The 14,519-nt window shown below is 49.5% G+C and overlaps 1 protein-coding gene across 1 annotated transcript; it reads left to right on the top strand.

The window, feature by feature from the left end:
* The first annotated feature begins 1,628 nt into the window (after nt 1–1,628).
* On the top strand, nt 1,629–13,337 carry clspn (claspin). Its single transcript, XM_030120692.1, is given in 25 exon segments — nt 1,629–1,894; nt 2,992–3,109; nt 3,977–4,350; nt 4,489–4,644; nt 4,951–5,016; nt 5,110–5,182; nt 5,262–5,364; nt 5,484–5,928; nt 5,930–5,981; nt 6,053–6,247; nt 6,376–6,539; nt 6,619–6,806; nt 6,973–7,025; nt 7,103–7,296; nt 7,376–7,865; nt 7,958–7,991; nt 8,075–8,159; nt 8,250–8,392; nt 8,469–8,630; nt 10,004–10,125; nt 10,216–10,343; nt 10,445–10,568; nt 11,287–11,369; nt 11,980–12,141; nt 12,805–13,337. Coding segments are annotated over 25 exon segments (3,870 nt in total). The 5' UTR covers nt 1,629–1,867; the 3' UTR covers nt 12,934–13,337.
* Nucleotides 13,338–14,519: the final 1,182 nt, after the last annotated feature.

Genomic DNA, 14,519 nt, shown 5'->3' with positions numbered 1-14,519 from the left:
CGTCGCGTTCTCAGCAAATGTGCCAAATTGCGCATGTTTTCATAGTTTGCTTCTGCTGGTTACATCCTGATGAGTTTAAAGTATTATTTGTGAGCAGGTGGAAGATTTGTCATAGTTCAAAAAAGTCTATCTCTCTCCTGCTTTACACACGTGCGGTGCGTCACCACCGTGCGCGCAAACTTCCAGTTTTCCGTGGAATTTCACACGCCTTTTCCCTGATCTGCACGAGCAGAAAGAGACAGGTCACACAAGACGCACTCTTCTTGGTTCTGCTCACCTGTCCGCACACGCACAGCCGGCTGGATCAATTCAGCAGGAGGAAACAGAGGCGCCTCCACTTCCTGCCTTTAATAAGGCCCACTGCAGCGCGTGACTCCACCTGCATCTCCACCTTTATTGAGCTTGGTTTGTCATATTCTAAAATAAAATACTGATTAAATAAATAAATAAATAAATAAATTGAAGAAGAAGAGATTGCCCTGATTGAGACCAACTGTCTTAACTGGCTTTTAAAAAGGTAATTTTCATAGACAAAGACGTCAAACCAGAAATAATACTAAATAAATAAGAATACTTACAATCTAAAGTCACTTAAAGCAATTTTTTTTATATTATTTTGATCCTTTCTCATTTCCAACAAGTGAGAATTTTATGGAATTCGCAAGGATTGTTGTCAGTAGCTATAAGAATTGAAAAGAAAAGCATGAAATACAGACGAAACCGTTGAAGAAAATAGGAAAAAGATCAGATAATTCTAGAGAACTGGCAGTTTGAGTTTTTATGTAAAACTGTAATTAAGGAGGACAAATAGAATATTTTTTTTGTTGTTTGGTTGTTTTTTAGCTGAACTCTGCTTCCTTGATTTGAAGTTGAATGTTCTCATTGATTAACTTTAATATAGTAAATTAACTCAATGCTAACTTTAAAAAAAAGCTGTAAAATAAAATACAGACTAAGGATCACTGCTCAGATAAGGAGAGAAAAGAATAATCATTCATATTTATATGTCATGTTCTTTAGATCTTTCTTCTTTTGTGGTTGCTTATGTTGTTTGAGGTTCTTATTTGTAATTTGCACACAATCTCGCTTACTCATAGAATTTTCACGATAGCATAAACAAGGAACTGGCTTCAGCCTTTATTATTTGTGGGTTTATTTATTATTTTTTTTCAATTGTTCCCAGGAATAAAGCGATCATTAGTTTGGAAGCCGACCGATATGCTAAAATATTGAACAAAATTCTTACTAACTCTAAATGTCAAAGATAAAATGCAAAAATATTGCGGAAATAATCCAGCTATGGCTGTATTTCCCCCGACGCCCCTTCTCTACCCGCCTTCTAAAATCCGATATCCGCCCCTGCCGTTTCCCAGTTCTGTACAATATGCATTCAAGTGATATCACTCAATCAAGCATTTTAAGTGCTTTGATATTGTAATTTTTGTTTAAAATGATCACGAATGTAATATTTTTGAAACCCTGAGGTAATCGAGTCAAGTGAAACACCCTTAATCTCCGCCCTCCCGAGCCATAAGGGTACTTATTTTACGCTCCCCCGCAAGTGACTCGTCGTGTAGGCGGGTCCTCAAGCCACATCTGACCAATAGCAGTGCGTGAACGGGGAGATTGACGCCGTGCTGACGAAAGTGTGCGGGACCAGCTGTCACGGCGCGCGAAAGATCAAAATTTTCATTCGGCGGGAGGGAGACAAACCGTCCAAGTAAGCGGAGTCTAAATGTTTGCCCAAACACCGAAATAGCGTTTTGTCACGCAGACTTCGGGATCGTAACGTCTGTTTGTGGCTGCCACCTTTCAACGAAGCGTCGCTTTATTCCGCCCAAGGACGTAAACGAGGCTGCGTGTGGAGATGAGCTTCGTCCTCGCTCAACAACAGGTGACTAAATGCTTCACTTTTCTTTTAAAATTAGACTGAAGTGTCTGCTTTGGTGTCATCCACGGCGCCCTCTCAGATAAGAGAAGCGTACACCCTAATGCGGAATATATTGTGCATTGTGTTAGCTTTAGCCACATTGCATGCGCGCTCAGCGAGGTGTTTCGAATTAAGTGGTTTCCCTGTTAACTGGTGACCAATTTTCTTTTAGTCTGCCCCTCACCGCAAATGTTGAAAGCTCAACAGAATCCTTACCCGTTGTGGCGAAGGCCACTTTAATTGCATTTACGGTAAATTTTCGAAGCGAGTCTTACTTTAGCGTCTACTGTTACTAGCAGCAACGACTAACACAAGCCGGTCGCCATTTAACAGGGAAACCAGTTTATCCGAAACACCGATGTAGCTGATAACGATTTAGCTTGCATTGTTTCTCCTGAGAAAGTAGATTTGTGTTAAACTCTCACATCCATAACCACCCATCGTTTGGAAGATTGTGTGCATGATAACTATGCGTGTATCTGACTTGATTTAGGAAGCATAAACGTGTTACAGAAGTAACTGGGAGGCTAAATCTGAAGCTAACCGCTGTGTTCATTGTTTGGTCTGTGGCAAGGCGCCACTCCTGGAACTTAAACTAACATTTATCTTCTTACACATCACACTAAACACACTGATTATTCATGTTCAGCTTTGCAGAACATATGCATTTTCCTGACAGAAGACAATTAAAGTGAGAAAATTGGCAAACAGTCACATTTGTGTGCACAGATGCATCTGAAACAAGTCACCCAGTGAATGATGAAGAAAACAATAAGACTAAAACTCTTATATTTTAAAAGCAGACAGACCTGCACACATGAACAAGCTGGTTAAAGTAAATTATGTGTTTGATTGTAAGGTAAAGCAAAGCGTTGATCTAAAGTTCAAGAAATGAATTAGCTTTGAAATCAAAAAGAACGACTGCATAAAAATGCCTGAGTGCTTATTAATCATTAACCCCAGCACTGCCTTTCAATACTATTGTCTCATAATGTACTCAAGCCCTTTTGTTGACTTCCCTGGAGCCCTCATACACAGTGAAATGTGTTGTATTGTCCCAGGTGGAGCAGCTCCCAGCCGTTATTCAGACTGCAGCAGAAAGCGACTCAGACAGCGGGATGGGCTCACCGGTGCTGGATGTGAATGCAGAGAGCGTGGACGGTAAAGCACAGCTTCAAGGTAAAACCGGGCCGGATGAAACCCACCTTAGTGATGTTCTCAATTCAAATTACACTCATGCAAGAAGTCTGGACCTGACTAATGTGGAATAGATGAAGGAAAATGCTGTGAAATCTTAATTTCTGGCTTAATCAAATGTGCTGAAACAGAAACGGGTTAAATTTGAATTTCACCAATCTGTGAAATTAGTTCAGTTTATACAGGACAGTATGCTGAAAGCACAGCCCATTGGCCCATACAAGGAACCTGACTCATATAGACATTAACCAGTTGATCAGAATTAAAGAAAATGATCAGTTTTCAAACACATGATGATTTGGGGCTGCACAGACAGTCTCACTTCACAGTATCCTGGTTTGATTCCTGTTGCAGACCTTTCTACATGCAGTCTAAATGTGTAAATATGAGTGTGCGTTTGACCTGGGCAGAGTTTAACCTTCCCTAATCCAGTCAGCTGGGATCGGCTTGAAGGCCCTTTGACCTTGACTTGGATTAAAAAAGATTTTCACGAGTGGCTTTTAAACAGCATCAAGCCTTTTACCAAACAGCTGATTTCTGCTTGATGTAAAAGTTTATTCACCTCGATGCAAATGCACAAAGAAAATGACACAAAGTTCTCATTTCCTTAGTCTGTGTTTATGGAGACGGACCCGATGAGACTTATTTATAAGAGTGAGCTGTTGTGAACAGAAATAACAATCCTCAGTACAATCTGTGGCTTAGATCGGGTAAACTGGTGCTGAGTTTAAGGTCTTTATGTACAGTTTTACTGTGGAATGATTATAGTTTAGAATGTATTTTCATGTGTGTAGTGTGAAGCTGAATTTATTTATTTTTTTAATATTTGTTGTGCTGTTTGATTCCCAGATTCAGACGAGGACGAAGCGGTCGCCGCCCACAGGAAGCCTCGCCGCAACGCCATCAGAGACAGCGACAGCGAGGACGAGCAGGCCGAGAACGGCGGGATGGCGGCCGAGGCGCTAGCTGCCTCCAGCGGGGAGGTGGGAGAGGAGGAAGAAGAGGAGGAGGGGAGGAAGGTGACCGGCCTGCAGAAGAGCAGAAGGATCAGCCGCCCTCCCGTCGACAGCGACGACAGTGAGCCTGAACAGGAGAGGAGTCAAGAGACGGAGGAGGCGAAGAAGAAGAGGGAGAAGAGTCGGAGGCGTCGAGACAGAAGGGACAAAGCCAGCAAGGCCGTGGAGAAACTGAAGAGGAGAGAAAGGCCGTCTGAACTGAGCGAGGTGAGAGTTACGGCGATGATGTCGGTTTTAGACTTTTATCATGTGTCGACTCTGAAAGGAAAACCGATCGGTAATCAATAGAACGGCGAGGGTGACTGTTCTCTGCCGGCTGAATCCGGCTTCACTTCCTGTCCTCAGGACTCGTCGGCTCCTCGACCTCTGGACGACAGCGGCTGTCTGCTGGGCGACCCCGACCTCTTCGACACGGGGCTGGGCGATGAAGACGAGGAGGAGGAGGAGGAGTCTCTGGATGCAATCCGAGCTGCCATCAAGAACAAGATGAAGAAACATCAGGTATTTTATTCAGGAAAAAAAATGATTGAATAAAACCGACCACTGTGGTCCTGTACAAAAGATTCCAGTAGAAACTTTGTGATGTCGTTAACATATTCTGCCCCAATCGGGAGCTTTCAGTTTGAAATATATGATAAATCTTTAATTAGAGCTAGCTTTATATGGATAAAATCGGAGCTTTTTGACAGCCATGCATACATACACCGAATCAGTCGTACATTTCCTGCTCCTGACGCTGGTCTGGATGTTTGCTTCATTGTTGTGAAAGCAGTTGATGATGTTGATGTCTTCCTCGCGGCCCTGCAGGACCCCCTGCTGGGCGACGACGAGCTGAACGACGGCGAAGAGGCTCCCGAGAAACCGCAGCGTGTGGTAAGCAGGGTCGAAGGGAACCTCGTGTTTTCACTGGAAACGAAGAATCGTTCCCAGAAAAGCTTCCTCACTGTCGACGTTTGGCGTTCTCAGGAGCGAAAAGCCGCCCGAGCCAGCAAGGACGCCATGAAGCAGCTGCACAGCGAGTCTCAGCGGCTGGTCCGAGGTCGGTTTATAACGCCGCTGGAAACTGGGTTTTTCCTCGTGTTTCGTCGATCTGTGACGTTTCCTTCTGTCTCCTGAAGAATCCACCCTGGGGCTTCCTTACCACATGCCGGAGCCCAAAACCATCGACCAGTTCTTCAGGAGGAGAGCCCGGCCGGACGGGCCCGCCATGGCGCTCATCAAGTAAGCACTGAGCACGCCTCCGACCAGAAACGAGTCTCCGGGGGAACGAGAGTCTGGTCTGACGTTCGGAAACATTCTGCTCTCATTTTGTGAAATATAAAACGTTTTCGTTCTCTCAGGTCGACGAAGTACTCCAAGATGTTGCTGGAGACGGCCCCGCCCCCAGTCCCGCCCCCTCCTCCTCCGGCCTCAGACCAACCCTCCCCTCTCACCCCTCCCTCTCTGGAGGCCCCGCCCCTGCTCCAGGCTCCGCCCGCCTCTCCGTCACCGGAGGGCGTGGCTCCGGGTCCGGATCAGGATTCTGGCCCCTTGCTCTTCCTCTCGGAGAGTTTAGGGGAAACGCCCTCAGAGGAAGTGAAGTCTGACCCTGCAGAGGATCCCGTGGCTCCGCCCACTGATCAGGACCATGCGGCGGCGGTATCCCCGGCCTCCGAGGCTCCGATCGAACCCGCCGAGCCTCAGGTCGACTCGGCGGCGCCTGAGCAGCAGCTCTCCAGGCCGAAGAGGGACCGCCTGTCCCGCCTGACGGAGCTGGGCCTGAAGCCGCCGCCCATCGCCAGACTGAGTCCCTGACGACGGCGCCTTCGTCCAGCTGGAGCCGCCGCCGCTCAACCCCGGTCAGTTTGGACAGGAAGTGACTCTCCCTCCCCCTTCTCCTTCCATTGACCTGTCTTGTATCGTGATCCAGGCCTGGAGGCTCTGAAGGAGCGCTACCTCCGCCACGTGCACGCCCCCGCGCGCACGCAGGGAGAGCGCACGCTGCAGCTGAGCGTCGTCCGCAAGGAGACGACGGCGTCCGGCCAGGAGGAGCTGCGGGCCGAGTCCGTGAGCGTCACGGTGAAGGACGGCGCCGAGGAGCCCGCCGCCGCCGCCGGCAAGCCAGGTCAGGAAACACACCGTCAGCCACAACATTATGACCACCTGAGTGCTGACAGGAAGTACTCTGATTACACTTCACAACACGCGTCATGGCGGCATGTGGAGACTGATCTGTCCTCCTCGCTCGTCCAGGAGAGAAGCTGCTGACGCTGAAGCAGCGCCTGCAGCTCGTCATGGCCCGGCGGCGGCGGGAGGAGCGGGAGCGCAAGGCCGAGCTGAACCGCCTCGACAACGAGGACTGTGGCGAGGAAGAGGAGGAGGAGGAAGACATGACGGACGAGTCCGAGGATGAAGAGGTGCGGCGGTGTTCTCGCCATTTCCTCCTTGAGGGGAAAAGTTGTGGGTTTGAACTCGGTTTGTTTCTCCGCCTCTCAGGGAGTCGACGAGCTTCTGGGAGGAGGCGACGGCGCGGAGGAGGAAGAGGAGGAAGAGGAAGGCAGCGTGGCTCCGAGCGTCAGGAGCGCCTCTCCAGCGGCGCTCTGCGGACCCTCGCCGACCTCTGACCTCATGAACACGGACGGGACGCTGCTGCTGTTCCCGGGGAACTCCTGCTCTCGCACCGGGTTCGTCTGTCGCTCCTCTGTCTTTACCGGCTGGTTCACGGTTCGACTCCCCGTCCCGAAGCGAGCTCGAGCTTCAGAAGTTTCCCCGTTTTCAGGACTGAATGACGACTTGAGGTTGAGGTTTGTGTTTTTACTGATGGAATGCTCTGCTGGTCCTGACCTGCAGCGACGGCGTGCGGCGATCCGGCCCTCCGGGACACGACGGCAGCAACAAGCTGGGTGAGTGGAGTTCGGTTCCCGTCCGGTCCGAGCCTCCCGTCGGCGTTTATCCTCACTTCCTGTCCTCTGCCGCCCAGAGGAGGACGACTCTCTGTCCACGCTGAAGGACAACAGCCACAACAGCAGCTTCGAGCTGGGAGGATCCATGATCACGTCCTACCAGCCGGTGGGGAACCAGCGCTCGGCGGGCCGGGCCGTCCCCAACCCCTCCATCTTCCGCTCGCCGTCGCCGTGCCTCTTCAGGCCCAGCTTCCTGGGCTCCGCCTCCAAGGTCAGGCTGACTTCTGTTTACCCGACCTGTTTTTATTTACGGGATGAATGAGTTGATTTTGTTTCCTCGTCTCCGGCAGAGTTCCGGGAAGCTGTCGGAGCCGTCGCTCTGCCTCCCGGTGGAGGACTCCCAGGACCTGTACGCGCCGCCGTCTCCCGGCGCCGACCTGGGCGTGGCGGCGGCGTCCGGCCCCAGCCTGGGCGGTTACTCGCAGGGCCGCTTCTCGCTGGAGGACGACTCGCAGCTGCTGGACGCCGACGGCTTCCTGAACGTGGGGCCGCGGCCCGGCGCCGCCGGCCCCCACAAGAGGCAGCTGCTGCTGGACAGCCTGGACGAGAACGCCATGGACGCCAACATGGGCGAGCTGCTGGGCCTGTGCTCGGGCGGCTTCGGGCCGGCCGGCGCCACGCAGGACGAGCTGCTGGGGCTGTGCTCCGGAGCTTTCCCCACGCAGCCCGGCGACCGCCAGGCGGCGAGCGGCGGCGGCGGAGAGGAGGCGGAGGGCGAAGCGTCGGGGGACGCCATGGAGGAGCTGCTGGGGCTCTGCTCCGGGAAGTTCCCCAGTCCAGGTCAGACCGGCGGGATTTATCAGAGAATTCACTCCTGAAACACGTTTCATCAACTTAATCTGAAGTTTGTTTCCTTTTCTTCTCGATTTCAGCCTCGACACGAACGACTTCTCCTGCTCAGGACAGGTACAGCAAACACTCATCATCCATTACCCCTCAGTACTGATCGAGTCTTGTCTGAAGTCTCCTGTGATGATTTCTCTCTGAAGTAAAAAGAAACCGGTGGAGGAGGAAGAGGAGGAGGAGGAAGAAGACTGTGAGTTCCGGCTTCTGTCGGATGTGGAAAGTGATCGGGTGAGAATTGGAAAAAATAAAAAAGAAGAAGAAGTAAAGAAGCCTTTTTTCAGTGTGGATGAAACCAAACTGAACTGTTTTGGTTCACAGGAGGACGAGGAGGGAGGGAGTGATGAGGAGGAGGAGGGGGAAGACAACCAGGAAGAGGAGGAGGAAGATAACCAGGTGGAGGAGGAGGAGATGCAGGCCGTCTTCGCACCGCGGCAAATCAAGAAGAAGAAGAAGAAGAAGATGTACGAAGCAGGACTGCAGATCGAGGGTCTGGTTTGAGTTCCGGAGGCTCAGATTTGTCTCGGTTGGTGTCGCCAGGCGTCTCGCCGACTACCTGGACTCGGAGGCCGAGCTGTCGGGCAGCGACCTGGGGAGCGAGGACGAGGAGGAGGACGGGGGCAGCGAGTACGAGGAGGAGGAGCCGCTGGAGGAGCTGCCGTCCGACGAGGAGCTGCAGGACCAAGTCAACAAGATCCACATGTAAGAGCCCAGCTCCGGAGGAGCAGCTCGGCGCTCTTCATCTTCTCTTGACCTGTCAGATGCTGAGTTTGCTTATTAAATACTAGTCTTTTAGGGAACAAAACTTAAAAATACTAAATTCTAACAAAACTGAAATATTCTGGCTTCAAGAACAATATTAAGCTGTTTAGCTTCAGGGAACAATAATGATGTGGTGTAATTTCAGGGAAACTTGTTTGGACTAGGCATGTGCCTTTTTTTTTTTTAGCGCCACAGCAAACAAAACATGACGGTAAAAGTGACGGCAGACGGAGCTACACCCTGATGGCTCCACACAGAGACACACCAAGAGTGAAAAACTCATAAACGGAGACAACAGACTGTCTGGAGGGAGGGGAAGGTCTGACAGAAGTGAAAGGACCTAATCGCTCTGGCACCGCCCCCGCGATTCAGAAACAGGAAGAAAAAAAAAAGGCTAAATGAACTTTAATACTGAATGATAATGTACTGACAATGTATGTGCCTCGTTTCCTGTAAATAATCTGTTATAAAGGAGCAGATAAACAGTCTGTAGTGCCGGAAAAGCTTCTTGACGATGCGTGGATCAGTGCGCCTGCATGGAACGCACTCAGCCGTATTTCTCTTTTAATTGTTCCCCTTTATTCAGTCTGTTGTTACATCAATAGAAGTTAAACTAACAGCTTGTCCTGAATGTTTGGGCTAACATACCTTCTAAATACGTAAAACATTTGCATTTTAATTTTTTTAAATTAAATATGGGTATTAAATTGCAAGTTTTCTTGCTTATAGACTAGTCGACTAGTCACAAATAAAACTGGAGACTAGTCGGCGGGGAGATTAGTCGAAATTCCCATCCCTAGTTTGGACATTGTGTTTTATCATCTCGTATACATAAATCTTGTGATTTAAGGGAACAATATATTAATAAATTCCCCTCAGAGAATGATGTTTTAGTTTGAGGGAACTATAGTAAAATCTTGTGGTTTAAGGGAACAGTCTGAACACTTGATGGTTTCATAGAAAATCTTTAAATGTCTTTTAAGGGAACAGTATGTTTTTGGGGGAGGTAGAGAATGCTCCCGTCTGTTCCCCTCATGGTTTAAGGGAACTTCATTTAACTATTTCCCTTTCAGAAACTATTTAAACAGATCTTCAGTGGCATTTAATGGAATCATATTGAAATATTGTATTTTTAGGGGAAATTATACTCGATACAGCTGAAAGGAGCTCTAGTTAATTATTCTGGTAAATAAAGCAGCGGCTCACTGAGTTCTGAGAAATATGTTTATTATTGGATTATCCTTACAGTTTAGGAAGTGTCGGAGTGTTTGAAGGTTTTCCAGCGTTAAGGTGTGTGTGTGTTCGTGTTACAGGAAGCAGGTTCTGGACGACGACAAGCGCCGCCTGCGGCTGTACCAGGAGCGCTACCTCGCTGACGGAGACCTGCACTCCGACGGTCCGGGCCGAGCTCGCCGCTTCCGCTGGAGGAACATCGGTCAGACCATCAGATCAGATCATTACCGATGAGGGAAGACGGGAGGCTGAGGGAGATTTTAACGCTCGTCCCCGTCCCCGTCTCCTCCAGACGACGCCTTCGACATGGACAGGACGGGAGCGGACGGCGAGGAGGAGGAGGAGGAGGAGGAAGTGGACCAGACGGAGATCCAGCGGCGGAAGGAGCGGCTGGAGAGGGAGCAGTGGCTCCGAGAGCAGGTGGAGCCACGGATCGATCGATCGATCGATCGGTCGGTAATAATCGATCCTTCAGGGTTTGATCCTGACGCCGTTCTTCCTCCGTTTCTCCTCCTCCTCAGTCTGAGCACAGCGCCAAGCGAGGAGCGAACGCCGACCCCGACGACGACGAGAACATCGGGGACGAGGACAGCCGCTTCATGAAGCTCGCCAGGAAACTGACGGCCAGGACGCTGCAGAGGAAAGGTCAGTTTGACCTCTGACCCCTGGGAAACGGCAGGGAGTGAAGTGAAGCACAAGAACTCGTTTTCTCTGGTTTCAGGAAGCAAAGAGGAAAACGAGCTTTGAATTTAAGATTTTAATCACATTTTGATGGAAAAAAGAGTCAATATGAACAGAAATATCAGTTTTTTCTCAATTTTTGTTTCATTTTTCTGTAGTTTAATCGGCTGTTTTTTTTTTTATATACTATATATATACTTTTTTCACTAACCAAACCTGAAGCTTTTCATGGAGCCACAAGTCCCGAAACTGCTGGATTTTAAATTTAAATTCCTGAAATTGACATGAATTCCCAGAATAAATAATTCTTTGGTTTTTTTCCCACATTTAATGTTTTTTTTTTTTGGTTAGAATATACTGAGTTATTATCAGTTGTCTGATATAAAATCTGGATTCTCGATTCAAGGTGAAAGAAATTAATTAAAATGTCTGTTTTCTATTAAAGGAGGAGGATTTTTTTTTTACATAAAAAATGAGGCAAAAAAAAATCTAAAAGTGTAAATGTTTGACAGAATGTTAGTTCAGAGAGTATAGAGGAAAGAATTACATAAATAGAAGAAAAAAAAAATCTTCATTCAATAAACTCTGAGGTTCTTCGTATCACGATGGATATTTTCAAACGAAGACGGGATTTTCAGGTTTCTGTGGATTTAAATGTTTCTTTAATTTTATTTTTCCAAAGCCGAGCCTCCGGCGGCGCCTCAGCCGGAGAAAAAGACGGCGGCCGCTCTGAATCCCTTCCTGAGACCCTCGCAGCCGTCACAGGTGGGACACACACACACACACACACACACACACACACACACACACACACACACACACACACACACACACACACTCAGCCACTCCGCTGTCCTGACACTGTCAGACTCTGACGACCCTGCAGTCTAACTTTTCTGCATAAAAATGCATCTCTGCTGTTTTTTCTGTCCGTTTCTCCACCGGAGTGTTAAAAGTGTGATACAGAGAGAAAAAACACACATTTCTTCCTCCAGTCAGTCTTTCACAGAAGGTTTTGTGATAACCTGTCCTGGTTAAAGATCATTGGTACAAACTTCTCTGCATCAAGAAACCGTTTAGAAATACCTGATTTTCAGTATCCTGCTTCTTTCTGCCTTGTATCGGCGAATTATCTCCTAATTTTAGCCATTTTCAATATAATAAAGCTAATAATGTAAAAAGTTATTACTTGAAGTAGGATTAATAAAAATCCTTGCTGCAGCCAGTATTTCAATAATCCAACTTAAGGGATCTTTTGAAGGTTTCGTGCAGTTTTCGCTGAGGAGATGCAGCTGGGTTTTCATTTCTCAGGTGGCCTCTGCAGAGGGAGTTTATCTGAGTGTGAGTGTGTTTATGTGTGTGTGTGTGTGCTCAGGTCCGCAGGGGCTCGCTGCTCAGCCAGCCCCACGCCGTCCTCCAGAAGCTGGCGTCCATCTCGGAGGGAAACCCGCTGGCGCCCAGGAGCAGCCGGGGCTTCCTGTTCCAGACGCTGTCGCCGGAGAAGGACGGCGCGGCGTCCGGCGGCGCCCGGCAGCAGGTGAGACGCTCCGGTCAGGCAGCCAATCAGAAACAATCATCAATGTCCCGCTCTGAAATGACAGCACTCACTTATTATCCTGACTTCTCTGCGTTTCTTGTTGTTTTTTATTCCCGTTTTTGACCAAAATGAGACTTTTTTAATTTGTTCAACATTAAAAACATGATTTAGTTTCCCTCCACGCTGCTGGGACTTCACTGCCTTAAAATAAGAACAAAAACAAAATGTTTTGCAGTAATGATCACGTGAATGTGGCTGTTTTTTAAAACCATCTGCTGTATCCGGGTTTGAACAGCAGAGGGCGCCAGAGTCCACTCGGCTGCTTTTCAGAACGAGGAAGCAGGATTAAGGGATTGCAAGGCCCTTTTTCAGTTTCCCTTCACTTTTAAGACATCAATAAGATCAAGACATGAACTAAAAGACATAAATGTACTGATCAATCTCAGAAAGATGACAAAGAACAAGTCAATCGATCAACACATGACCGCTAAACCGTGATGATCCGCTCATTTCAATCAAGAGATGTTTGGAAATGGCGTGAATAACGAGTTAGGACTCATTAATGGAGGGATTAAAATCTTTTTAGAGTCAAATTCACCAGAGTCTCACAAGGTTTTTGATTTCCTCACTTTGTGTGTGCGCGTATGTGTGTGTGTTTGTCAGGTGGTGAAGAAGAGGGCCTCGGTGGACTCGGTGGCTCCGGCAGCGAAGAGGCTCTGCAGTGAGAACAGACCTGCAGCCGGGGTCAAAGGCCCCCAGAGGAGCGTCTTCTTCAGCCTGCTGGACCACTGAGGAGGAGGAGCATCTTCATCCTCATCCTCCTCAGTTTCCTGGACTGGCTGCAGCGTCCAGCTCTCAGAAGCTCATTCAGCTCTGTGTCTGTGTGGACTCTGCCATTCTGGACTCTGTGGTTCCGGCCTCGGCGGTTCTGGACTCTGTGGTTCCGGCCTCGGCGGTTCTGGACTCTGTGGTTCCGGCCTCGGCGGTTCTGGACTGTGTGGTTCCGGCCTCGGCGGGTCTGCATGTTTACACTGCCCGTAAGCGGCAGACTGAAGCGTCCCGCCTCAGACTCTCCTCTCCTGGCCGTCGGTGAACCTCAGTCCGGCTCTAATCACTGACCTATCATGTAAATATGAACGGATGTGTTTTTAACTTTCTGTGGCTCGTGGATGTTTGGATCTGTAAATAAAAGTATTTTAAGACGTCACTGCCGTGTCGGGGTTACGATTACAGGACGTGTGGATTTTTCACCCAACCTTGTTTTTAGGAAACTAGTTAAACTGAAACTGGACGAACCCTTCGCTCTGAAGCGGATCCTCAAAGCTGCAGCGTGCGCTGAAAGAACTCCTCCGGGAGTGAAATCCACCTGAAGCTGTCGTCTGGGACTCGGTTGGACTCGTCCGGACCCCCTAAACTGTCCTCTGGTCGCTCTGCTCCCAGTCTGAAAGCAGCTCGGAGACTAATGACTTGCTAAGTGTCTAATAATAGAGCCACATTAGAGGAAGGGTCTGCTAACGAAGCCTTTCATGTCGCTCCATCTCATTAGAGGCCGCGGTGATTAGGAGGAGGTCCTGGGGTGAGGGGGGGGGGGCATTACACATCATTAGAGGCCAACGCCGCCAAAGCGGCGCCGTGATGGGAGCTGCTGTACCTGCAGGCCTGAACCTTCCTGATCCTCCCCTCCATCAGGTGGAGAGCTGGAGTCGCCTCCACCTTCACCTCTTCATGACACGTTCACAGGAGGTGAAGACCAGACATCAGCTCCGACTCCGTGCCACAGCTTCCCGTCCCCCTCCCCGCCGGGGTCAGGGAGCCGAGCCGACCCCGGGCCTGAACCCGGCGCCGGCTCCCGAGACGAGGAAGGTTAGTGGATTTGGCACCGCGGCCTCCAGACGACCGGAGGACACGGATCAGGCAGTTCAGAGCAGAGCCGCATAATGCAGGAGAAACATGAGCCGCAGCACCCAGGGGTGTGTGTGTGTGTGTGTGTGTGTGTGTGTGTGTGTGTGTGTGTGTGTGTGTGTGTGTGTGTGTGTGTGTGTGTGTGTGTGTGTGTGTGTGTGTGTGTGTGTACATCCAGGCCTAAAATAAAATAATTAGTGTGCAGAGCGGATTAGAGCTTCACTTTAGCACGTCTGGCCCGATTTGCCTGATTCCTCCTCCTCCCGGACCCGGAGGTCGGGCTCCGCCCTCCCAGACCGCGAGCTGCTCTGGACCTGACTGGGATCTGACAGCGTGGCCCCCGCCGGGCCCCCGGGGGCCCCTGTCACAGCCGGGACCCGGTGCGGTCCGGGGCAGACGTGGAGCTGAACTGAGGGAAGTGGGTCATGAGCTGCAGGGCCGAGCCGGCCAAACACGCTTCACGCAGAAGGTAAACC

The sequence above is a fragment of the Salarias fasciatus genome, chromosome 22 (genome assembly GCF_902148845.1).
Source record: "Salarias fasciatus chromosome 22, fSalaFa1.1, whole genome shotgun sequence".
NCBI lineage: Eukaryota > Metazoa > Chordata > Actinopteri > Blenniiformes > Blenniidae > Salarias > Salarias fasciatus.
Note: the sequence above shows the minus strand (reverse complement) of the source record. Positions and strands in the feature narration are given on the sequence as shown.